Source organism: Micrasema longulum, unplaced genomic scaffold (assembly GCF_059751315.1).
Source record: "Micrasema longulum isolate JH-2025_06_02 unplaced genomic scaffold, ASM5975131v1 h1tg000306l, whole genome shotgun sequence".
Taxonomy (NCBI): Eukaryota; Metazoa; Arthropoda; class Insecta; order Trichoptera; family Brachycentridae; genus Micrasema; species Micrasema longulum.
In genome coordinates this window covers 395,968-422,835 of record NW_028277510.1, presented here as the reverse complement: position 1 = coordinate 422,835, position 26,868 = coordinate 395,968, and the positions used below count along the sequence as shown (strand labels likewise).

The window sequence follows — 26,868 nt, the reverse complement described above, 5'->3', positions numbered from 1 at the left end:
AAACATCTATCTAGAGGCTTGTCAGCAGGTGGGAAAGAGGGGATATGGAAGGAGGTTATGAAAAATACCCCACAACACCCAGACCACTTGAGAAAAAAGTTTTTCTTAAAAAAAAATTCTTGCAACTCGCGGGAATCGAACCTGCGACGCCAGTTTCACAGTTAGCCGTCTATCCAACTGCGCCTGTCTAAAGGTAGATTGGTTTTTAGAAACTAGGCACATTAAAAAATATATTTTATTAAATACGAACATTATTTAATTCATTAAAAGTAAACTTATTAAAATTAACTTAAATCGAAGGTATAAAATGTTTTCTTTGTATAAAAGCTTACATATCTCTTTTTTTATGTACAAGAGGTTTTAGTCACTTATAACTGTTAGTCTATAATAACCCTATACATGGGTAATGTGTTGCTCCAAGTTATTTTTTTTATCTTCATTCGAAACATTGTCATTTTTGGAATACATTTTTATAATACTGTTGTCGCCCATATTTTTATTGGAGACTTGCTCGATAATTTCCATTTCCACGTCTAAGGATTTATTGTTATATCCTGTGGCAGAATACTTTCCTTCGTTATTGGATGATTTCTTAGATTTTCTGAAATGAAAAAAATAATTTTAAATATGCTCTAGGTGACATGTGGATTATGGGCAGCCCCCGGTCCGTGGACGTTTCGATCCGGCACACGGAAATGTGGAGTTTTAACCAGACCAAAATTCGTTCATAAACTCAAAACATCGAATGTATGCGATATTTGTTGAAGTTTTTTTTCATAATTCTTCCTCTTCCATTACCCGTTCCACACACGCACACAATAAAAAAAATGGTATCTGTTATTGGTTTTATACTAAGAACATTTTTTTCTGCTCGTATTAATTTGTCTAATTGTATTAGGCCAAATTCACAAAGGTCGTACAAATTCACACGACACTGCAAAATTAAGGTGCGCTGATTTTTTATTTATTTATTATTATTTTTTTTTTGAAAATAAATATTCACGTTCTTATGATTTACCCAAGTATTTAATTTTTAGGGCCATTTTCAACGAGTTGTAAATAACTCACTATTAGAAAATGGAAATAAAGTTGGAGTAGAGTGGGATTCGAACCACGGACCATTGGTCCGTGAGTCACTAGAGTGACACTAGCCACAGGACCACAACCCGATTTTAAACACATTTAGTGGCTACTATCAGGTAAAATTCCCACAGAAGGAAATTGAGTGGAGATTACTCGACCTCATGGTGTACTGGCTAGTGAGTTTGCATGCCATTTATTAAATACAAAAATAAAATTATACAATAAAACTAGCGGGCCGACAAACGTTGTTCTGCCCGAACGTTGACTTGCCTGCTATTACTTTACTACCGGGTCCAATTCTGAATCTAAACCACCCAGGGACCCACTCAAACACACACAAAAATTTCATCAAAATCAGTCCAGCCTTGGAAGAGAAGTTCGGAGACATATTTATTTATTTTATTTTATTTATTTATTCACACTCTTTATCAAAATACAATTCCATATTCACTTTGCCCAGCTAACAAGGGTACATACCCCGTTCCAAGCTAGGCAATTACATTTTTATATATTATAATATTTAACAAATTAATATAGAGCACAGACAAACAAAATATGCACTTATTCGGATACACATTTTGATTCATATACATACAGACATACACACATATACACACATGTATATATAAATATACACATATATACACATGTACATACACACACACGTACATACACCCATGCGCATACACATACATACATTCATAAAAACATAGACAATTTATTTATGCGAAACTTCATGGTTGTCATCTATAAATATATATTTTTTTAAATTATTCCTTATTTTTTATATTTTATATTTGACATCCAGTAAGGTTCTCCAATCCGTGGCATGCATCAACTTTTCTGACTCCCTACGACCAATGTCATGAAAGAGCGAGGTCAACACCTTCCGTAACTTGACAACACTCCCGTCTTTCCACGATTCTGGCAAAAGGTTATGGACCTTTTTGCCTACGTTATAGTGTTGTCTCGATGCCAGAACAGTGTTGACCCCTTCACTTAGTATCAGATCCCTATTAGAGTATCTTGTATTATGGTTGTGGTTGACGCTTGGGTAAATGTCTCTCTTTATGTGTGTAACCACTACCGTTCTCAATATATACTGTTGAATAATATTCAGTACTCTGAATATTATTGTTATTATTATGTTAACTCTGTTAAAAAGCTAATTTAAGGCATGTTTCACATTTTATAAAATGTTCCCCTCGGCACAGGACATCCTAGTGAGGGAACATTATTCTGTATAAAAAAAATAATACAAACAATGTAAAAGTATAAATAAATAAATACACACGTACATAGCAATCATTCATATAACGTAGTTTTATCATGCCTGGATTTTTACGATCGTATAACGTAAAATGTTTATCTCAGAATGGGACACCAGGACACCCCAGTGAGGAAACATATATTTTTTTAAATGCGAAAGTTGTGAAAGAATAAAAATATTATAATACTATATAAAATGAGCCTTCGGATGTCCAGTAAATAATAAATAAATGCATTTGATACGTCTCCTTTTGTCAGTATCGTCCTTCTTCCTTGTAATTAGTTTGTTAATGAGGAAGTTCAGTGCAACAGGAAATTGGATATAAAATATGTTTTTTTACGCGCAGTAAAAATTAAAGCATTTAATTGTACAGTGAAAATTCTCGAAAATGTATAAAAAAAAAAAAAAGATATTTATAAAAAACGAAACCGGTAGGCATGAAAAATCAGTAAGTTATATTCTAATATTTACTAACATTAGTAAAAAAGTTTGACTACAAAGTAATTGCTTTAAACATAAAAAATATCTTATTTGGTACCTTTGCCCTTCTGTCGAAAGAATTCAGTACTTACCTTTTTCTAGAAAAGATCAGAACGTTGATTATTTGTCTGACAGGAGCTTCGATGGTGAGGAACAGCAACAAAGACGCAGAAAATGATATTACCATATCTCCCAAACCTTGGCCTAACTGAAATTCAGAAAGAAAATGCACCGTAAACTAACATTAGAAAGAGATAATATACACGGTGTTTCAAGGTCAGACCGCGAAACTTCAGAGGAACATTCCTCATGGTAAACTTTAAAAAAATCCTAATAAATATTTATCAAAAACTATTTTAAAAAAAAAATAATAATATTAATGAGTGATAAGGTATTGTTTTATCTCTACTTCCCTCTACGGAGAAACGGCGTGATGGTTTGTTTGTTTTTGAAAATAGAGACAATCCTTAATGTCGAAAAAATAACAAAATCTCGATGAAAAAATTTTTTTTTTCGTTCGTTAGGATATTATACCATAAAAAATGTTCCTCCGAAGTTTCGCAGTATAGCCTTGAAAAATCACGTACTTTAGTGCCTTCGTTCTAAAATAGCGAATCTTGTAAATACAACTGAATGGGAGAGTAAATTTCCACAGGCATTATTTGACGTTGTAATTACTAGTTTGAAACGAATATCTATGAATTTGGTTTCCATTTTTTTTTATTGAAATTTATTCCGCTGGCAGGGCCATATTTTACTTTTTCCTTCATTTGGATTTTATTATAGGATAAAAGTTCCCGCTGCATTGCAGCAGCAGATAACTGTTGATGGTAGCCCTCTCCTGGAGCTCAATCACAGATAACTATCGACATGCTAAAAAACGTGCTAAGTATTTGAGCGATCACCACGAACAATCATGAACACGCTGAAGTTAAAGCGGTCGCGTTGCAAAACGCCATAGATAAGTTCCGTATCCGTAGTCCGTGGTCAAACGTCAAATCAAAAAAGTCAACACGCGTGTAATCTCGTGCCGGTTTGTTATTTCGTTTTCAAGTTACAAACAATTACTATGGCGACTGCTTTTCTTAACATTTGGCTTGCCGACCGCCGGCTAAATGCAATACGGCACTCGAGAAAAATTGAAAGAAGGCGTGTGCGAGATTCAACCAATCCTCTTGAACTGACCGAAGTTGAATTTCGTTTTGCAACGCGACCGCTTTAACTTCAGCGTGTTCATGATTGTTCGTGGTGATCGCTCAAATACTTAGCACGTTTTTTAGCATGTCGATAGTTATCTGTGATTGAGCTCCTGTACTGCTACTTTAACTCCAACCTGTTTTTTGCCCTTTGACAAAAATGTATTTGGAGACTAAATAATTAAGGTTTTTTTTGCCGTTTTCATTTATATTGTGAAAACAATATTGGCTTAAATATTATTTGTATCAATTTGCCATAACATAGTAAATAAATTACAAGATATGAAATTAATACTAAATGGAAAATTAAGCATTAAAAAAAATTAAAAAATTATGCTAAATAATTAAATTGTTTAGATTCCCACAGAACAAAACAAGTAAAAATCGTTACATCGGCCAAGCGGACAATCTTTTTGCCATCTTTTTTGTTTACGAAACTACAAACTTATTTGTTAATTCATGCAAATTAGGGGCTGAATGATTTCCCTCGTGGTTATTGTCCAGGGCCCCGATTACAATGGGAAGTTAACACAGTGATCTTCAACAGTTCATAAAGTAAAATCGAATTTCCTTCACGAAAATGTGTATATTGTTATGTTTTACATTTTTTTATGTTTAATTACGTGTTACCGACGAAGATACTTAAATTTTATATATATATTTAATTATAATTTTCGTTTGAATATCTATTTTACTTATAGACAATTGAAGATTACTCTGTTAATTTCTCATTGTAATCGGTTAGGTTGGCCCAGGTTTCTCTTCTGAGGTAGACTGCACTAATACCACTAATAAATAGGTTAAATGTTATGTTTTAAGTTGGTAAATAATGCTTACAATACTTAGCGAATCTATGTGGTAGGGTTGCCTGATCAGGGAAACAGCTCGGATCTGAAGTCCCATGTGGACGAGGTACGCTCCATACACTAACTTACCCAGCGGAGTCCACGGAGACCAGGAAAGAATGATGGAAATAATTGCTGCAGAACACAAATTTTAAGTGATTAAAACCTCTTTCTTATAATTTATCGATGAGGTCTGATTATAAACTATAAGTAAAAATTAATTATAATAATCATTCGGCAAACAGGCGTCGAATAAACAAAAATAACGAATAACGAATTAAATAAATGAGTAAAAGAAAGCAAAATACGTAAATAAAAAGTCGATTGACACAATACACAACACGGGCAAATACAACCATGAAAAATGGCCATAAATTAACCACTCATGTAATTGTTGACAAAGAACTAAAATTCGAAAGAAATAGTAACAGACACGGACTCAATACGAGAGTATCAGAACAATATCACGTACAACATTCTAAAACGAGACATGAAAGTCAAGACTGTATGTATACAAAAAAACTAACACAACAAACTAAAGAAAAGACTCAGACAACCTTAACAATAGACCTTATTAATATTGTCATTAACAATAGCAAATCAAAATATTAAAATAATATCGTTAAGTGTTGTTAAATGAATGTAATAATTTATAAGTGCTTATAAAATAAATTTTAAATAAAAAAATAAATGGAAGGGTACATGCTAGATGATGCCAACAAAAAGGAGAAATTGGAATACTGAGTAACCTAATTTAAAAAAATAAATTAATGATAATATTTTCGTTTAATTTTAAGGGCCATTTTCAACGAGTTGTAAATAACTCACTATTAGAAAATTTAATGGTGCATAACATTTTAGAATTAATAAACTGATCTAAACGCTTGAATTGTAAGCGAATGAATTTAAATTTAAGGAAGTTTTAAACCCTATTTTTCTACCATGTTAGTTTGTCTATTGTTCGCTAAATTCATACAAAGCTTGATGAGATGTTTATACTCACGGACGTGTCCAAACACACAGCACATGATGAGGAGGCAGAGAGCTGCTGCCCACACGGGCCTGTGCAGAGCCGCGTAGAAGGTGGCCTCGAGGGCGCTGTATGGGCGAGAGGGCTCGTAGAATATGGTCCCTGAAGCCATGGCTGCTAATAGCACCCCGAGGGACACTATTGCGCCGATCACAGACAAAGACTAAAACATGAAAGAAATTAAGGTTCAGACATTAGAAACATCCCTTCGCATCATTCCGACTGAAGCAACATTACTGATGATTGATCTGTTAATTGTATACGGATAAATATCTAAGGTGATTCAAATCACAAATTGAAATTCATCAAATTCCATTAGAAATAAATGTAGGAACTTACGTAAAAACTCGCAAAAATGTATTTTCGGTCATCTTACTCCGCGCGCCTGTCACAAATATTTAACACCACTTCAAAGTATTGAAACTTTTACGGTTATTAGGGAATTCAGTGGTTTTTTATTTAATATTGAATTAAGACAGTTAAAAAATAAAAAATAAATTGATATACCGTATTATCAGCGCTATCAATAAATCAGTTGTTTGAACTTCCATAGTAATCTCTTTAATTATACGTCTTTGCTTATCTTCGTTTTCGTAGGTTTTGGAGAAAATATATCACCCTAAAAAAGGGTCACGACGAAAGCACGACGCCTTACCGTCGAAATCCTTTTATTTCCAGGAGTGTGGTAGCGGATTATGAGGAATCCAGTCAGCAGCCCGAGGAAGTATGGACCTGCCCGAGTATGGGAGCCAATGTACACGTACTGGAACACGTCGTGAATTCGAGGGTTTGTAAGGAAACTGAAAGATTAAAATAATAAATAATTATTAAAAGAGAGAATATCTTTCTATTAACAAAAAATATTGTTGATAAATACGTAACTGTTTAATGTTAAATATGAGATGCGATAAACGATTAAGTAAAAGTTTTTTTTGCGAATGTTTGGCACTAATAAAAGTATTGGAGACAAATGTTCGCACATGCTTTAGATGTGAAAGCCCTATGGAAAATAGCCCTTTAAAGATGATTTGTGAAAATAGTCCAACTCCTTGTTCTTCTTAGTGCAGGCCACATGGGTATATGGCATGTTTTTCAAGATCTCTTAGATAGTCTGCCCGGGAATCGTCTACCTTGAGGTTGGCCGTTCAATGCAATGTGAAAATGTCTGGATAGCTTCATTCTCTTTACATGTGCATACCAATGTCTTTTCCGTTGCCTCTTCCGCCCCACCTAACGCCATCTTCGATCTCGCATATTTCCCTTAGTTCCTTATTCTGTCTCGGAGACTTGCCGGATATACTCCCGAGAGTCTTCATTTCTGACACTCTAAGCGGGTGGCTTTGTGGTGTCTGCTCTGCATGCAATCCCACATGTCATGATGGGTCGTACATAAGTTTTATAGATTTAAATTTAGCTGCTGATATTCATGTCTGGGTGTTCCCATATTTAATTTTTCAAACCTCCCGAGATGATTGCAGCCTTGTTTACTTAACCCATCACTTGGCATGGTAGATCCGTTTGCCCAAATAAATCCACAGTCAGATACTGGAACTTTTTTACCTGTTCCACTAAGATACGCTACATCCCACCGGGGTCCGAGAGAACACCATGCTTGTTTTTGTATCTAACATTGTCATATTGTATTATACGCTTAAATACCAACTTTTAAAATTGATAACAGATTGCTCTTAATTCAATGCACCGATTGATGAATAAAACATTGTCTTGTGTATTGATAGACCAATTGAAGCATTTCTCGAGCATTATCAAAATAAAAATTGATTCAAGAAAGTGCAATTTACATTAAACTATTTTTGGACCAACATGCGTCAATTAGAACATGGTCTTACTCGTCGAAGAAAAGCAGCGTGCCGGGCAGCTTGAGGCAGTAAGTGATGAGGGCAGGAACCAGCATGGAGGCCAGCAGTATCAAGGCTAGCACTACCAGGGCGGGTACCGCGCGGGACCGGACACGGAACAGGGAACACACTCCCAGAGACACCAGGAAGTAATGGAAGTCCACAGGGATGTACCAGGAGTGTACCATGCACTGAAATGGAGCACTCGTGAAGCTCAGTCATTTGATTTGATAAAAAGAACAGATGGAAAAAATATATAAAATAACAAACATTTTTGTTTGTTTTTGATATTGCGAGCCAGAATGTAGGGGAAACGTGTACATAATGATCCCTCGAGGTAAAACGATCCCTTGAGATTTTAGCGAAACTATTAATTCCATCAATTGTTTTATTATATAAACATATACACAAACACGTTTTAAACATTTGACAGTGATGACGGAGAGACGCGTGCAGTGAGAACGAGTGTGCGTAAAAAATATCATTTTCACCTTTCTGATCTAAGGTAAGTCATTTTTAAACATCATGTAAAGTTGTAATACAGCACATTCTTTACAGTGCACAAACAATATTATAAAATAATACCTACCTACTCCTTCATTATTCATGTCAGTTAATTAGTATTTTTGATGTTTTATTAGTAACAATAACCCCTGAATGATCCAGTGAAATGATTCTCAAGGGATCATTTTGTACACGTGGTAGGGCAAAATGATCCTTTGTTAGGGTTTTGCTAAAATCGGTATAGAAATAACATGTTGAATAATAACACAATTTAATGAATTGTGGTAGATAGAAAAATGATTACACTTTTCAAAACTAGTCGATTTATTAAAAAAATTAAATTTTTTAAATATTAAATATCGATTCTCTCTTAGAAGGATGATTTTGGACACGTTTCCCCTACGCCAAATTACATTCTTGTTTTTGAATTCTATAAATATGCGCCACAGCATACCAAAAAGTTGATTAGCGTATTTTCTATATGGTGAAGTCTGGATAGGCTTATTTAAATTTTACTTTTGAATTGTGGTAGATAGAAAAATGATTACACTTTTCAAAACTAGTCGATTTATTAAAAAAATTACATTTTTAAAATATTAAAAATCGATTCTCTCTTAGAAGGATGATTTTGGACACGTTTCCCCTACGCCAAATTACATTCTTGTTTTTGAATTCTATAAATATGCGCCACAGCATACCAAACAGTTGATTAGCGTATTTTCTATAGGTGAAGTCTGGATAGGCTTATTCAAATTTTACTTTGAAAAATTGATCATATTAGAACAAACTATTTTGATCTTGTAACTTTATAGGGAACAATTACGTGAATTTACAAATTTATAAATCAAGAATGTCAGCAAAGTAGGACGGGGAATACTGAAACGTTGTAAGAGTTTTTTTTTTACCATTTTGTCTGTATTTATGTAGTTGCTCAATAAGAGAACATTTGTCCACCAATTTTGCCTGCAGTACTCTCCTTCAGGTTCCAAGATCTTAGGCCACAGAGGTCCTGATCCTGTCAGGGGGAGGATCTGAGCAGTAAACAGGATAACCATGGCGTATGCTGGAACTAATCTGATAAAAAAATCACGATGATGATATAAAACGTATTAAAAAAAGTAAACGGGAAACACATACTTGTTTTTATTTTTTACCCTACAAAAGGCCAATAGTCTATGAAACCGGATGATCTATTCAGAACACCCAGATTAAGATAAATTACTTTTAGAAATAGTACCCTGAATATTATAGCTATTGCACTTGACCACGCAGCTGAAGGTGCCAAAGGTATGTTCATCAAGAAGCAATATAATATTTCAAACAAATAATAATAGACAACAGATTATCTTAAAAATGAATAACGTAAAAATTTTATACGACAAAAAATGCAAGATCGCGTACAGAGCAAACTGATCAACTTTGTTCAGAAACCAGAACGAAATATATAGAAAATACCTTAGACTAGTCAGTAACTTTTTTTTTTCAAAATCAAATCGAAAGGTTTTTAAATGTAGACACAAAGTATTTCATTAATTGTTTGATTACCTACCGTGTATATCTATGGAAGATTAACATGGGAATGTTCATGGGTTGGTTTTCATAGTTCTTGAGTAGCCCATAGGCTGATAGTAATCCGCTTAAGACCAGGAAGCTGTCTACCAGTAGGTCGCTGTGACAAATGAACACTGACGAAAACGTGTGATACTTCTGTAAATAATGAAAGCAAAAGAGTTAAATTAAATTAAAATCGAGGTTTATGAAATTGATATGGAAAATGAATGAAAATATTTTTAAAATAACTAAAAAAAGTTTTATTTCTAATTGCATACCTACTGGATTTTTATCATTCGCAATATCAACTGTTCTTATAAGCTAAATGCAATGTAGTAATAAAACATTTTTTATGTTTGAAGACTGTAAATTGTTTTAAGTACTCTTCGATCTTTTGACTTTTTGCCTTTTTATATAGGATCTTGAGTTTCTTTCTTAACTACTCCCGCAACTGCTCAGAGTTGTAGATAATTACTCTGGGAAAAAAGGTCAAACCTTCTCGAGGCTCTCCCTGTTGGAGATGGGTCCCGAGATGGCGGTCCCGAAGCGGTGGTCCAGGATGATGAAGCAGATGGAGAGGAACCGGAGTCCCCACAGGATCTGAAGGTCCTTTCCAGACTGCTTCCCCAACTGTGCGAAGTTGTGGATCAGGGAATACGCCTTCACGATGCGCGCACAACTGGTATCTACAGAAATATATTCAAATTATCTTGCTATTTTCATTCAATTTGTATAAAATGGGCGATTTATATTTAATAAAGCTTAGTTCAAATTTATTCAAACTAAACTTTTTTTTCTTTTTTTAATTAGTTGAAAATTGGTTACCTTTGTCTCTGTCACGCCTGATGATGTACCAGTGGTAAGAAGAAGAAAGCAATACCAGCCCAATGGATATTCCCGAAATCCAGCTGAAAAATAATCGAAATAATTATTTTATAAAAAAAATACTAATAAAGGAAGAAAATATCATCACATAATTACCCAATGATGCAAAAGGCACTGCATAGGTATACCAACCGCAGCATATCTTGATCACTTTTGTTACGTGAAGGTAGAATTATCAGTCTTAGGCTTCAGGTGCCGTTACAATAAAGAAAAAAAATCATAATATGTAGTATACAATGAAATAATTACAAAAAATAAAACAAAGGTATTTACGATTTAATGGCGGACTTATTACCACTAGCATTTTATTACAGTCTGACAAACAACAAAAAAAAATACAATCAAGAAAAAAAAAAAAGGATAAAATAAATAAAATGTTAAGAAAATACAAACAGTAAAATCATAATGTTAGTTATGGTGTATATTGTTTACATTATTTACATTTAATATATTTCAATTTAATCAATAGCATCCTCCAAATATTAATTTATGCAATAGAAACATTTATGTATTTACTTGAATTTTTTTAAAAGATTTAAAAAAAAGTTTTTTTTTAAATTTTGACTGCCACGCATATGAGATCTCTTTGTATAAATTATTGTTTCGCCAGTGAAAATTTATAATTAACTTTTATTCCTGGTGTTATGAAAGTAGATTTTTTCTTGTGTGCTTAAATATTTTGGTCTCGTTGTCGGCCTCGTGGTGTAGTGGTCAGCGCGTTTGCCTACCAAGCAAGAGGTCTCGGGTTCGATTCCCGACATGGTTGATATGAAATATTTGTTTAAAAGAGTGTTTACACACTTGAATATTTCATAGTCCCTGGACTGGTTCCTGAAGCGTAAGACTGATCATCTTACCTTCATTTAACTATAAATGATCAAGATACACTGCGATTGGTTACCAATGCAGTGCCCTATGCACCATTAGGTGCGGAAAGGGAATGATGATGAGGAGTCTATTGAGATCCCAGATACCCAAGTTTAGTCTAAATTTGAAATGGCGTAATCTGCCGGTCTAAAAGTAAGTATATTTTAGCAACATAAAACTTTTAAGTATATTTTTTAACAGAAATACCTTAAAAAAATATTGTTTATTTCTAATTTTTTTTTATTTTATTTTTATTGCGTGATTTAAAAAAAACATTCGTTTTAAAATGGCAAAAATCGTATGATTTTCTAATTTTGCGTTCGTTTTACCAGACTACAGTCTTAATGGTGGGAAGGCTTCAATTAGAAAATTAAACCTAACAAACGAATACATTTAAATCAACTATCTAAAATCAATTTACATGAATCTAATGCCAAGTTGTCTTGTCCTGCAAATATTCTTCGACTCTGTAGTTGCTCTTTCTAAACAGCCTGTGCTTGACAAAATCTTTGATTTTTTTTGTTGACAAAGCCCAAATTTCAAGAGGTACCTTGTTGTACAATCGTATGCAGTGTGAGGAAAAAGAATAATTAATTTTTTGCAGTCTAGTAGTGGGCACAAGTAGCATATCTTTATTTCTAGTGTTGAACCTATGTAAATATCTGTTTCTTCTAAAATCATATTATTTTATTTTCCGAGTGACTTATTCATCTCAAATTCGTTTATTTTTTCTTCTTTGTAAATTTGTATAAAAGAATTTATTTTGTAAATAGTGTCTACTGTATGAACTTTAAATAATTTATCTAGATTTTCCGTATTAAATGTTAGAGGTTTCTTTAAAATTACTTTGATAATTAATCATTGCACTATTTTAAGAGGGTATATACATTATTGTGTAAAAACACTTTTAAAATAAAAAAAAACATGTCGACCATATCGGGAATTCGATCCGAGACTTCTTAGAAGGCAAACACGCTGACCATTGACTATGAGGCAGACAATTTATAAAATAGGTACCCAAAACAAAATTCCATTAAAATAACTTAAAATAATTTTTCATATCTCATTTGAAGACATTTCTTTTAAACTACTAATAAAACCAATATTTTTATATTTTTTATTTATTAAAAATAAACCAGATCAACGAAGCATCCAGAAATAAAAAGATTTACATGTCAGCAGGTCTTTTTTTATAGCAGAGATAGATGTAAAAATAACTAACTAACTAACTAACCATCACGCCATTTCCCCGGAGGGGTAGGCAGAGAGGATAGAACGCCACACCACTCTGTCCTGGCACACTTCCTTTGCTTCCTTCACATTCATACATCTTCTCGTGCACGCACGTCGATTATTCCGACTTTTCACATGACCACTTTCAAGGATTTGTTGTACTTGATCATGCCATGTCTTTCTCGGCCTTCCTCGACTTCTACAACCAGACACATTCGCATCATAAATCTTTTTAGCCGTTCTTTCATCATTCATTCGCTCCACATGACCGAACCATCGCAAAAGACCTTTCTTAATTTTGTCGATAATGCTTAACTCAGCCTAAAAATCAGTTACATAAATTTAGAAATCAATTTAAATATTATTTTAAAAATCTATAATTTATTCTTTTTTAGTTGTGTGTAAAGAGAAACAAAGAAATAAACTTTAAATGTGTAGGTATGGCTATACAAGAGAAAATATTATTATATTTTTTTCTTGAATGTGAGATCAATGCTTTCTTTTGAGATATGTTGATGTATTTTGTTGAAAATAATCGGAATAATATATTATAATCTACCGTTCTTTGGCCATATTTCTTACTAAACCTTGGTACGAACATGTCTTTATTTTATGCAAGTCTTGTGTTGTGTTCCTGACCGATATCTAGCAACAAATTCGAGTCATAAAATAGTATTACGGACAGGCATCCTTACTTTTGAAGAGTATCGAGATCCGTGCATTACGTAAGGCTGAGACTAGCACTACCAACAAAATAAAGAAAGGAGTGTTGCGTTGGTTTGGACAAGGAGAGCGAATGGACAGCGATAGAACTGCTAACAGGATATATGATACGAACGTTGATGGTTGCAGAAAACGAGGAAGAGCGAGAAAGACATGATATGATCAAATCAAACAAATATTTGAAGATGGACATGTCAAACGTTGGAATAATCGGCGTGCATGGGAAGATGAATAAGTGCAGAGGAAGTGAGATATGTATTCAAAGAAAGAGTGGTATGGCGTTCTATCCTCTCCACCCCCCCCCCCCTATGGGTAAAAGGGTGTTGGTTTTTTTTTGTTTGATCTTCATTAGGTATTCTAGCGGAACGTTAATTAAAGCCGAATGTTATACAAATAAAGGAACATTAATAAATAAATAATATACCTTATTGTAGGCATTGATATATATGTAAACACTATTATTATTGGTTGGTTGGAAGAAATTGCCATTTGGCAATAAGCCTGCCAATGTACAAATAACATTATGTATAAAAAGTTAAATAAACAAATGCAACACTAAGCACCCATCTTGTGTTCCATGCAACTTAAGCTTCATAACTTAACTTGTAGTCGGTAAATGTGAAGCAGCGTAAGAAGGAGCGACATACAGCTTTAAATACACAGTAAACTGCTGATAACAGTTAATGGCTACAACACCCAAGTTAGGGGTGAAAAAGCCAAAAAAACAAGAAGTATAGAAGCTAAATATTTGAGGAAATTTTATTTGTTTGATAATATAAATTTTCTAAATGCAAATAGACAGATTGATGCTTGTAGTGACAACCACGAACATACCTGTGAATCTGCCTCGGCGCTAGAATATCCGGGTCAGCAAAAAAGAAGAAGAAATCATCCTCTTCTAAAAGCTAATTGTCAAGCTCACCGAATAATTGTTAAACGTCCACACGATTACTCTTTCTGAAAAGGTTCTACAGCTTTAAAGAAATTTAAGTACTTTCATGCCTACTCCGTCCCTTCTCCTGAGGAGTAGCCAGGCATATAGGGATAAGCTAATATCCACCCAAGCCTTAAACTCCCCCTCCCCTTTTCAAGGTTAGATGGGCCGATCCCGGCGGCACTGCAATGCCGGGCCAACCCGCGACAGGAGTGGAGCAAGCCCCGAACATCCCGTCACATTCCAAAAATCAGTTTAATATACTGGTCCCGCATTGCGGGAACTATCAGATATTAAGCTGATAAGAACAGATACTACACTTTGATCTTAGCCAACAGGCCGAGAAGCGATACCGGTGAAAGGAAAACATGCTGTATATGTTAAAAACATAACGCGTAACGCAAGCGCGCTGCGAACGCTAGTACCGTCACCTAGCGGTATAAAAATAAACTATTAAAATTTACACTAAAATTTCATGAAATAACCAATCTATTTCTTGAAAATATGTTATCTATTTGTTTATTTTATTTAAGTTTAAAATTTTATTTAAAAGTTTAAATTTCTACATTATGTTACGTAGGTTTTCTTTTTTATAATTACTTTTTTTTCTTTCAAATATACCATTTACAATTTGTTTTACGTCCGTTACGTCATTCGTTCTTTTTCTAAAATTTTTTTTTTTAACTCAATTTTGTGTAGTGGTTAGCCTATTTGGATAATATTTATGAGGTCCAAGCTCTCTTTCCGGCAAAGGTGTACATAAACTAGACAAATATAACCATTTATTGGACACCACACCTAGAATAAAGTGGTACATAAATACAGGTACCACCAGAATTCAAGTATTTATTTTCTAATATTTTGTATTAATAATAAGTCTTATATCACAACAGCATCGTAATAGCGTACACTCGTAGATCAGTTAACCACCCAGCTTTTTCAAATGCAATACGCTTATTATCTTTTTAATAAATCAACAGATGGAAGAAGTACATTGCCAAACATAGGCAAATGGTCACTTTACAGTTCCCACTTAAACACACCAATCACGTGGCCACTTAAACCAACCAATCACCAGCCATATTAGTGACCCTTTCTTATTTCTTTTTAAAATGTGGTACAAAAGATTATTTATTAAAAGGCTTTTATTTTATCCCTTACATGCCTAATTTTTTCAATTCTAAATAAAAACATATTTTTATGGATGTTTTTTTTATGCAAATACGAGAAAAAATAAATTTAAAAAAAGAAACATTTTTTCAGTTTTAATTTCATATTTTTGTTTATGTGGACAATATGCTACACCGGGCATTAAAAGGTTAAAAAATACAAGAATGTAAGGAAAACAACAAATAACGATTCTTACGAACATCTTTTTATATAATAATGAAAGTTGAGGAAACAACTCTAACTTCTATCTTTAAAAAAAAACAAAAAAACACCCTTTGAACTTAAGCAAAATTATACTTTTGACAGAATACGTGCAACTGACTTTTTGTTTCATATTTTTTTGAAAATTTTTACCCTGGTGGTGACTTTTTAAAATAAATTCTTATAGCTAGTATGTATACAATATAATAAACTAGTCGCCGAGTGATAAACATGTTTGAAATCACTTTTATACACCGATTATCGGTATGTAGCAGATCGTCTACATTTGGCATTGTAGGGTTAAAACACTATGTACATTTTTGTACAGAATATATTATTATAAGACGTCACTCCCTATTATGAACAATAGTACACTAAATGATAATTTTTTTATAGGGTATTATCATACACATGGGGATATGATTTTAAATGTATTGAATATTTAAGAAATTCTGCCAGATAAATCTATAAACATCAATGAAGGTTTCAGCTCTTTTACTTCATAAAGGTCAACAGATAAGGGAAAGTAGATGTTCAAATATAAGCAGAATGATGAATGTTACAGTGTGTAAAATGATCACATAATCCATCCAATAACAGTTCGTAAGCCTTGTAAAGGCCTAGTCTTACATAATTCCTTCCATAAAGTTTTCTCCATCTAAAAGCATGTAGGGGTCATAGTTCATAGATCGATGACATACAGACGTGCAATGATTTCACCTGAAATATAGAGCAACGACTTCAAGAAGAAACTCAGCGTTTTTCATTAGATACCTACAATACATTACATCCTGCAAGACCAATAGTATTGCATATGAGACATCCACCCACATAAGAGCAACGTCCTAGAGTAGGTACATTACTTTGTTCCTACCATGGAGACATGAGGAAAAAATGGAACGCGGCCTATAAAGAGACCACAGGGCGTAGTAACGCCAGTCAGCCTAACCAAGTCAGCTCAATACAGTCACTCAGTTCCAGCATCTAGTCCAAGTGCAATCGGTTCAACACATCTTTGCCGCAATACTCGATACATAATTCAAATCATTATTTATTCGTCATGTAATAAGCACCGCATTAAACCTCATACCTCGTTTATTCAGTCCACCTCCAACTGGGGTAGGAGCTCCAACCCTTAACAACCTAAATCCTACATACATATTTCCATAGTTTCTATTTATTTTATTATCAAAGATACGACACTTCGTAACTAGCTGGCAGCTGTCAGTGTTACTTTGTGTGTGCTAAATAAAATTGCGAAAATATAATAGTAAATAGTTTTTATCTACTTATTCAAAAAATAAAATGGATAACATTGATTTATTTTACTATTCACAAATCCTGAAAATGCTACATTCATGTTTCTCTCTTAAAATATTTTCCGTCCGTTGAAATAAATAAATAAATAAAAAAGTTTTTTGGTGCTCTTACCCTCCTCTCAATTCGATGGTCCCTAAGGACCATCGAATTGAGAGGAGGGTAAATTAAGAATAACAAAAAAAGTTTATCTACTTACAAAAACACCAAGGCTCCTACAGTCAGGGGTTTTTCCTTCTCCACCCTCTGGCACGAGGAGTCGTCTATGGAGACCAGGTACTCTGAAGACAAGTCTGGCGGGGCGGAGCCCGGGCCCTGCACGGCCAGGTCGGTCCCCGTCCCCTGCGAGGAGAGGGACAGCTGAAGGAGCTTAGCCAGCTCCGGGGGGCGGCAGCTCGAGGGGACGCAGAGCCCCCAGTAGATCTTGCTGCGATGGACCCTTACGCGGTCGCCAGTGTACTAGAAACATTTACATATGTAGGTAAAAATAATATTTGACTGGTAAATATATTTTTAAGAAATTCACAGCCTTTTATACAGATATTTAAATTTATTGCAACAGAGCGAAGAAACATTTTTGAGAAGAAGGAAGTCTAGGCATTTACAGAGCTTATTATCTGTGGCCACTTTGCACAAAAATTCTGCCTATGTTTGATTTTTTATTTTTTTTAAATTTATTTTTTTATTTTTAAATCATATAACATAAAGTATTTTACAAGTATAATACGTTGAATTACATTCCCAGGAGTTACAACAACTCAATTCGGGACATAAATAATATTAACATTTAGAAAATAACACATATTGAGAACAACAAAAATACAAAGTAAGTTTAGCACCTTGATAACTAAATAAAGCACAACAATATATAACGCCTAAAACCTTTTCTTACACAAGCAAATTAAATATATTTTTAAAAAAACGCTTTTAAGAATAAAAAAAAGTAGTGATAAGGCCATTAACATCACATGCCGTGCAGATGATGCTGCCATAGTGATGATGAGAACATATTCATCTCAGTTAGTAAACATCTGGATGCCTAATAAATGTCGTATAGTACAATGAACACATGATTACTGGAAACATAATTCGGATATACAAAACGTGTGTCAGACCAAATCATGGTGTATACCTACAACAGAGGCAAGGAGAGATAGAGAGAAAAAAAAATACGAAAAACCAAGTAGTAAAACTAAATATTAAATATAAAACATTCATTTATAAGCTCAAGTACTAGATTATAACTAAGGCAAAAATTTGTTGCAACAGACTGGGAAAACATTTTTGAGAAGTTAATATGGAAGTCTAGGCATTTATAGGATTCATGACCTGTCATTAACTGATTTTAGTGGCCACTTTACACACAGTGTAACATTCACCATCCTGTCTATGTTTAAACATCCACATTTCCTCAACTCTTCCATCTGTTGACTTTGAATTGGTTCAGCCTGATGAATCTCACCCACATGATAAAGGTTTCCTTCCTAAGGAGTTATTTAGATCTAAACTTGTTGCAACAGAGAGAGAAAACATTTTTAAGAAGGGAATATAGAAGTCTAGACATTTACAGGGCTTATGACATGTCTTTGGCTGGTTTAAGTGGTCACTTTACACACTGTGTAACATTCAAATTTTCTCAACTCTTTTATCTGTTGACGTTTACACATCTTTACAGATTGTTGTGTTTGACGCGATATTGATTTTAGTAGAGCGCATAAATCAGTTTTTTATTTATTTGAAGAATTACGCTGACATATTCATAAAATACTATCAGGCAACATCCCAGAAAATTCAGCCCTTCGGGCCTCATGCAATCAGCCCTCGAGCGCTCTAAAATATTGCCCGTTTGGGCCTCACAATTTTTTTGGTTAGGAGTAATCTAAATGTTACAAAAAATATAAATTTTATATTTGAAGCAAAGACTTTGTGGTTATTCATTATAATAAAATAAATAAAAAAACTTTGTTTTTCACCATTAATTTTTTGTTTTTTCTACCGACCGGTTTCAAAGCTATACAAGCTTCATTATCAGAAGAAAAAAAAGTGGTTAAAAACAAAGTTGGTTTATTTATTTTATTGTAATAAAGAATGATCACTCAAAATGATGCTCACAAAACCACACAAAATTTACAGATAATATTTAAAATAAATAGGAATAGTGAAGAATTTGTCATTTAACCCATCCCTTGATATTCTAAAAAAATCCGCTCGTTCCCTAAAATCTTACTTTTATTTTTCTCGAAATTAAATTTTTATGGTAACCAAATGAGTAATCTCTTATGAAACAGCTGTCCACCGCATACCGCACACCGCATCTGTGGAGAAGTCTCCTTGGCGGTATAGGGTATTATCAAGTTTTTTTTTAAAGTGCAAAATAATTGAGAAAAAAATAACGATGGTGACTGTATAATTTTTTTTTATGTCGCCAAAACAACCATTCGGATGCCCAATGGGCTTGTGACGTCACGCGTTACAATTCCGACCGAATTTGTATAGCCGGCGTGTTGTTTTTGTTTTTCTTGTAATCGATTGTTTTACACTGTTTTAACTAATTAACGTGCATTAAATGTCTTTAGTTATAAGATACAAGAACTGTTTAGTTTTGAAGTGAACAAATCTACGGTGAAGACACCAAATAAAGCTTTTTTGGCCATTCCTAATAATAAAAAAATGCGGAAAAAATGTTTGAACGTAATGAAACAATATGTGGTAGGAATAATATTTTATATGTTATGTTGTGGCAAAGTCATGTTACTTCTCTTTTGCATTCAATGTACGCAGAACAATATTTTTATAGTACATTCAAATAACACAATTATTTAAATGAATACATCCTGGAAGCAAACATAAAATATTTCCTTACCTTGCGGCCTTTACATTTCCATACTCGGAACTTAAAAAGTTTGTAGTGGATGAGAAAAAAATACCCATCATGATTATATTTATTTTGGGCAAGTTACCGGATTATCCTTGAAAATAACCAATGTCAGTCATAATGCTATGGAAGTTTATAGATGAAAACTTTAAAAAATCGAAGGAAAAGACGAAATTTAACTATAAAAACAAAGAAAAAGCTACAAGCCGCCAGCGTCAGACGATCTCCGTATAGGATTTGAGTGAACGTAGAATTCGTAAGTCACGCGTGACGTCTTCAAGCTTTTGGACAATTAGGCCAGGTTCCCATTATGCCACCGGATTTGCCGGACCGGTAAAAATGCCGGAAGCGCTAGTAGCTGTACAATTTATATGAAGCTATTCACATAATGTCGGATCCGGCAAAAACACCGAGCTCGGCATTTTTACCGAGCGTTTTGTCACTGCGAAGATGCATGATGTATGTTTAATACTGAAACCAAACTTCGATGAACTGGAAGAAAAAGAACGGCACAAGTCCGAATTCAACTGAGATGAGTACTTGACTGTCCGGTTTTCTTGTGGGATCCGGTGTTAATGTGAACACTATTGTCCGGGAGCCGGTTTCCGGCAAATCTGCCGGTTTGGCGTAGTGGGAACGTAGCCTAACGGGCCGTTTTATTTTTATCAATCTTTAAAAGGGTAGTTATAAATGAAAACATTAGTTTCAGATGTTTATAATGTAGATGTTTTTTGTTGATATTTCTTTCATTCAGATGTTTAGTGATCTGGTAGCCTTGGCATCTTATATTTTTTATATTAATATACAAGGTATATAAAAACCCAAAATTACTTACGTGGATTTTGTCATACGCGCTTCCGTATGGGTCAAATGTCTCTCTATAGTGACGATGGTCTTCCGGTCGGCCAGGGCTTCGCAAGGTCACCCCGGCTAGGCAGTACTGGCGCGGGACTCCGCCTACGGATCCAGGAGTTCGCCCCTCCGCGAGACACTCCCCGAAGTTGCCAAGCTGGAAGGTGGAACCTTCGAGAAGCCCGGATGGACCGCGGGCGCTTGAATCCCACACTAGAACATGAAAAGTTAAAAGCACATGAAACAATAATGACTTTTTTGCATCTTTCTGTTTTTTTCCTTTTCAGCACAGTCTTGCTTAGGTTGTTATATAAATACATTTTATTATGTCGTGGCAAAAAATGTTAACTCAACAATATGCGGATTTGACTTGATGATGCAGTTTCGTAAAGTTTTTAACGCTCTGCAAACTGGCAAAATACACTTAGTCATATTAAATTTCATATGTCTGTAGTTTTAAAAATAAATTTAAGGTTAAGTCGTATACCTGGTATTTTATTCAGGCTAAATGCTTTAAATAACCTTAAAATAAAATTAAGAAACGGAAAAATTAAAAACATGTTCTTAATGAGCACGAAAAGAGTAAAATTGGAACAAAACTAAAATGCTTGATTTCTCAAAACCGGATTAAAGAGTTAAAGTTTTTTGCCAGTATACCCACGATCTATTTCATGCCAAATTGTGGTATAAAATCATTATAATTTTCCTATCCGCACTCAGCGATGTATAAGGCACTGCACTGGCCCCTACAGCGTATGTAGATATTTTTTTTTACATGGTAATCAGCCTCCGCTTCAGGCACAACCAGTCCGGGGACAAGTGAAAATTTATAGTGACAAACCACAATAATGAACTTCAGCCGCGATGAAAATTGTAGCATTAAATTGTACTTCAATGTTTTTTGAAAATGTACGAAAAAAATATTTTGATAAAAACGAACTACTTTAAACGACGTCACTAGTTCATATGAATGAACCAATGATAAGAGAATTATGGAAGATTCCGGTTTGCTTATTGTCAACGAACCAATGGATAGAACATATCGAGAATAAGCGGAAGATACCCTCTGACGTCACACGCAACGCCTCACAAAAATTATAGCGCTAATAATACGCTGACAGTAGCTATCCAGTCGAAAACGCTCGTCTGGGGTTCTGGTTATATTTTACACGCAGAACTGTATAGTTTATTCGTCTAGAGACGGAATTAGGAAGTTCGCTGTTACGGGAAATTTGATTTGATAGAGCATATTGTGCTGTGTTTCTTGAAAATGTATGAAAAAACAATAAAAAATATTTTATTATACAGCGTGTTTTTAAAATCCTGTCACAGAGTCACATCCGAAACCACAATGATCAGTATAGGCAAGACATATTAGCATATAAGTTTTTTTATTTAGAACAAAGAAAATTAAAAAAAAAAAATATTAATAAAACAAATGGCTGCTTACTTCCGCAGGGGTGAAGGCAGGGAAGCGAGGCCGCGCGGTTTAGGCGTATCAGACTCCCCCCTTTTCCCCTACTCGTTACTTCCTTGCAGAAGAAGGCAACTATTTGATTTTTAATTTGAATTTTTCAAATTTTATTCGTTCTAAAAATTTATTTTAATGTGCCAATGTGCCTTCTTGCTCATACTTATCATCGTGGTTTCGGATGTGACGGGGTTTAATGAACACCTGTATATACAAGTCAATACATTTAATGATATAATGTTGTAGTGACAGATTTACGGTTTACAGGAAGACAATTCACTAATCAGCAGAACTATCTGAAGAGAACTTGTGACGTTACAAGCGGAGTAATTACAAAATAACAAAACTAAAAAAAATGATAATCATATTCTTTCCGCACCTAATGGTGCATAGGGCACTGTATTGGTACACCAATCGCAGCATATCTTGATAATTTTTGTTACATAAAGGTAATATGATCAGTCTTACGCTTCAGGTGCCTACCAGTCCAGAGACTATGAAATATTCTAGTGTGAAAAAACCCCTTTTAAATATTTATTTCATATCCACTATGCCGGGATTCAAACCCGAGACCTATTGCATGCATGGATAAAACCGTTAAAAAAAGAAATCAAAATTAAGAAGAAGAGGAGAAGTTAAAAACGAATTCTATAGTTTATTCCTGTTTCTTTTTTCCCACCTGTTTCATGTACCAATAAGTAAAACATCGTATAGTAAAAATATTTTTTTTCGTTGGACTTTTTCAGTGTACAGTACAAAATTTAAAGATATAGATTAACATCACTCTGTCAGATTTAAAATTTACACTAAAAATGGATTATGTAAATTAGTAGACATAATAATAATAAATATGAACATCTCCCTTCCCCTCCTTATCCTTTCTTAAAACATTCTTGTCCTAATCAATTTACAATAACTGACTGTTTTTTAAAAAAATCTTTGATTATTGAGTAATATTTACGAGTACATGAAAATAACATTTTTATATGTATAAACTTACATATATTTATTTGATATGTAATATATTTTCTCTACTAATTTTGTATACTTTGTGAAAATCTGTTATTACTTACTGAGTTTATACACTATATCTGTTTGTTTACTATAAATATGTATGTAGAACTGTTGATTTCCCAAATAAAATAAAATAAAATAACATTTCAGATATTATTTCCACAAATAATTTTAAATCACTTGAATCGCATTGAGAAGGTCGCAGGACTTCAAAATTGAAAAAAAAACTGATAAACTATCCATTTTGATTACCGAAAAATGTGACTTTTGACAGATCGTGTGCTTATTCCAGCGTTATACCACATAATGTGCAGGTGTAAGTTTCTATGGTCGCTATCCCAGATTTAAACCGAGTTTAACTTTATGCGAGGTTTATAAATAATACTTTTTGCTATACTATCATTATTCTACCACTATTCTCAAACTTAATTTTATACCCGATTAGTGAGTAAGGCCCTAAGTGTACAAGTAGGCCTTTTTTGGGATGTAAAAAACAGAAGGTAAAAATAATATCTAATTGTAATTTTATTTCAGCAATGTTTTGAGTATGTCCAAATGCTTGCAGACTGGCTGGATTTTTGTCCCTGGAGAGTTGTTTGTATTTAAATTTGTTGCAACAGAGAGGTAAAACAATTTTGAAAGGGGAATATGGGAGTCTAGGCATTTACAGGGCTTGTAACCTGTCATTGGCTGGTTTAAGTGGCCGCTTTACACTGTGTAACATTCACCATTCTTATTTATTGTGTATGCAGACAATTGGTAGAATTCCATATTTAATTTGGTAATGTATCCAAAATAAAACAAGTTTATTGGATTGTAATTTTACTTTATTTTTTATAAAATATACAAAGGGTATATTGTGACGCGTTTCGTCTTGTTAGGACATTTTCAAACAAACTCAAAAGGGAGTTTACCAAGAGAGACATTACCAAATTCACCATTCTGCCTATGTTTGAAAATCCACATATCAAAAATTAAGCCTTCAAAATGGCATGTCAATTAGACGAACGTGAGCATTTTTGACACCTCCCTGTTTGCGATATTTGCGCAGTGAACTCCTACCGTGAAGATGCTATGAATTATTTAATAATTTCATGTAAAATTTATCTATTGATTTTTTAACGCCTAAAGGGCTTTTACATTATAAACAATTTACAATAATAAAATGAAAGAAAAATATAAAACAAACAAATGAAAATATTATAAACTCAATTAAGAACAATCGGTACTTGAAATTTGATAAAGTAAAGGCAAATTCATCTATTTTTTATCATCAGTGTGTTTGTTCCCGAGATAGTGAATTCTCGGGAACAGAGAATTGATGTGCGAATTTGACTTAGATATATTAATATATCTAAAATAAATACGATTCCTCATTGGCCTATTAGGCACATTGAAATGGATACATTTGACCAAATCAGGAATACTTAAAAGATGTTTTACAATTTTTTACAAAGAGGAAATTGATTGTTATATAATATAACAGAGCATTGTAATCTACTTTGGCAAACAAACGTTTATCGCAAGAGGAAAAACTAGCAGTTCACAATGGATTTCTAGTGTCAACTCAAATGTATAGGAGCGAAGTATGGAATTGGAAAAATTCTGATGAAAGTAGGTTTAATGCTGTCGAAATGCGATCCCTCAGGCAAATGTGAGGTAAAACGATGCATGATAGGTGCACAATTGCCGAGATCCGTGAACTATGTAAGGCTGAGACTTGCATTAACGACAGAACCAAGAAAGGGGTGCTGCATTGGTTTGGACATGTAGGGCGAATGGACAGCGAAAGAACGGCTAAAAGGATCTACGATGCGAATGTTGATGGATGCAGAAAACGAGGAAGACCGAGAAAACCATGGCACGATCAAGTCCATCAAATACTTGAAGATGGGCATGTCAAGAGTAGGAATAATCGGTGTGCGTGCATGAGAAGATGTATGAATGTATAGAAAGCGAGGTCTCTATGCTAAGACAGAGTGATTGCATTATATCCTCTCTGCCTACCCCTACAGAAAACGGCGTGGTGGTTTGTTGTTGATATTGTTTTACAAAAAACCTGATCAGATTCTTCTATCACTAATTTTAAGTAAATTCTATGTGTATAAGAGAGATTATACTTTATATTTTCTCGAGGTAAAAAAATGAAGTAAAATACATTATCGACTAGTTCTCCTATATTATTTTACAACAAATAAGGCAATAATTCATAGCATTTTCACCGCACACTGCGCAAATATCGAGAGGTACTTTGACAGTATTATTCCCTCAATTAAACAAGAACAAAGGGAGGTATTGAAGATCCTCACTTTCGTCCATTTGACATTCCATTTTGAAAGGTTGTAATAAAATAAAATGATATAATCGTATGTAACGTAAAAGAAAATATAATATCTTAGAGCACAGAAAAATTTCTTTCAAATGACCTATAATTTAATAATAATTCTGTCATTTTTCAAAACTTTTGGTGCCCATTTTAAAATCTGGAAAATAACAGACAAAACTCATGTACCCAACTTAACACGTATGTTCTTGTATACAAGACAAAATAAAAACAAACTTACTTTCAAATGCCCAGAGCGTCATGTTTCTCAAATTTTTTAACATGTTTTGTATGTCCTTTTCACATGTTGAATTAGGAGGTCTTTTTATCTCTGGGAGAGTCCAGGATAAATCCAGAATATTCCCAACACCTTTTGACCCCTTCAATAATCCCACACACAGCACTATTGTTAGTATCCTTATGAATACATTCGACATTTTGAACGAAATCACAACAAAACCTTGAAGCTTAATGGTTTTGCTGAATGCTTCACTCAAAACACGACATTTTGAAACCGCTTTAGGAACAAATTATAAGGGTTTAGGTATATTCCGCATCAAAAATCTCTTTTAATTAAAATGCAAAAGACTTAACAGATAAATTAGTTTTTTACTGTCAAATATAATATTAAGTACTCAAATAACATATTGCAATACCGCTTTTCAGGAATATCCACAATCTTGAAACTAGGAACTCATATTGCTAATTAACGTTAATAATATTTTCACAATTTAATAAAACATTTTCTTTTCAGATATTTTTAGACATTATTCAATATTATTTCATTGTAAGTGAAATTCATTTGATAAATCTGGTAATCAGATGCATTTTTTGAAATTTAATTACTCACATCATGTCAAACTACGCCTTATTTATATCATGATCGTCGAAGTATTTATAAGTACACTTATATAAACGCACTTTCAACTTTTGACACATTATATTATAGCTAAATAAGTTTTTCACTTATAAAAATTGGCATAATTTTGTTTATGAGGTGACATTCTTCACTGGACGATTTTATGGAGACTGCAGGCCTTATAGAAATATCTCAGATTTATATGTTTAAAACAGTCATTTCCTAACTTTTCCATGATCAAGTTTATATGTATGATAATGACAGAGATACAATTATAACAATGCAGAGACGACGCGTCTGCATTCTCATGACCTCTTCAAGGAATA

The 26,868-nt window shown here is 33.7% G+C and overlaps 1 protein-coding gene and 1 non-coding gene across 2 annotated transcripts; both read right to left on the bottom strand.

Annotated features, from left to right (window-relative positions):
• Positions 1-357: 357 nt before the first annotated feature.
• Positions 358-25,946, bottom strand: LOC148282661 (nose resistant to fluoxetine protein 6-like). The gene is made up of 13 exons (XM_088224708.1): positions 25,925-25,946; positions 20,859-21,088; positions 17,348-17,607; positions 10,644-10,726; positions 10,314-10,504; positions 9,817-9,974; positions 9,173-9,341; positions 7,755-7,954; positions 6,560-6,704; positions 5,878-6,067; positions 4,867-5,009; positions 2,926-3,041; positions 358-601 (listed from the first exon to the last, which is right to left on the bottom strand). The coding sequence occupies exons 1-13, from the start codon at positions 25,944-25,946 to the stop codon at positions 394-396; spliced, it is 2,115 nt and encodes a 704-aa protein (XP_088080834.1). The 3' UTR covers positions 358-393.
• On the bottom strand, positions 14,619-14,811 carry LOC148282662 (U2 spliceosomal RNA). Its single transcript, XR_015822042.1, has one exon. It is a non-coding gene; the product is annotated as a U2 spliceosomal RNA (small nuclear RNA).
• Positions 25,947-26,868: the final 922 nt, after the last annotated feature.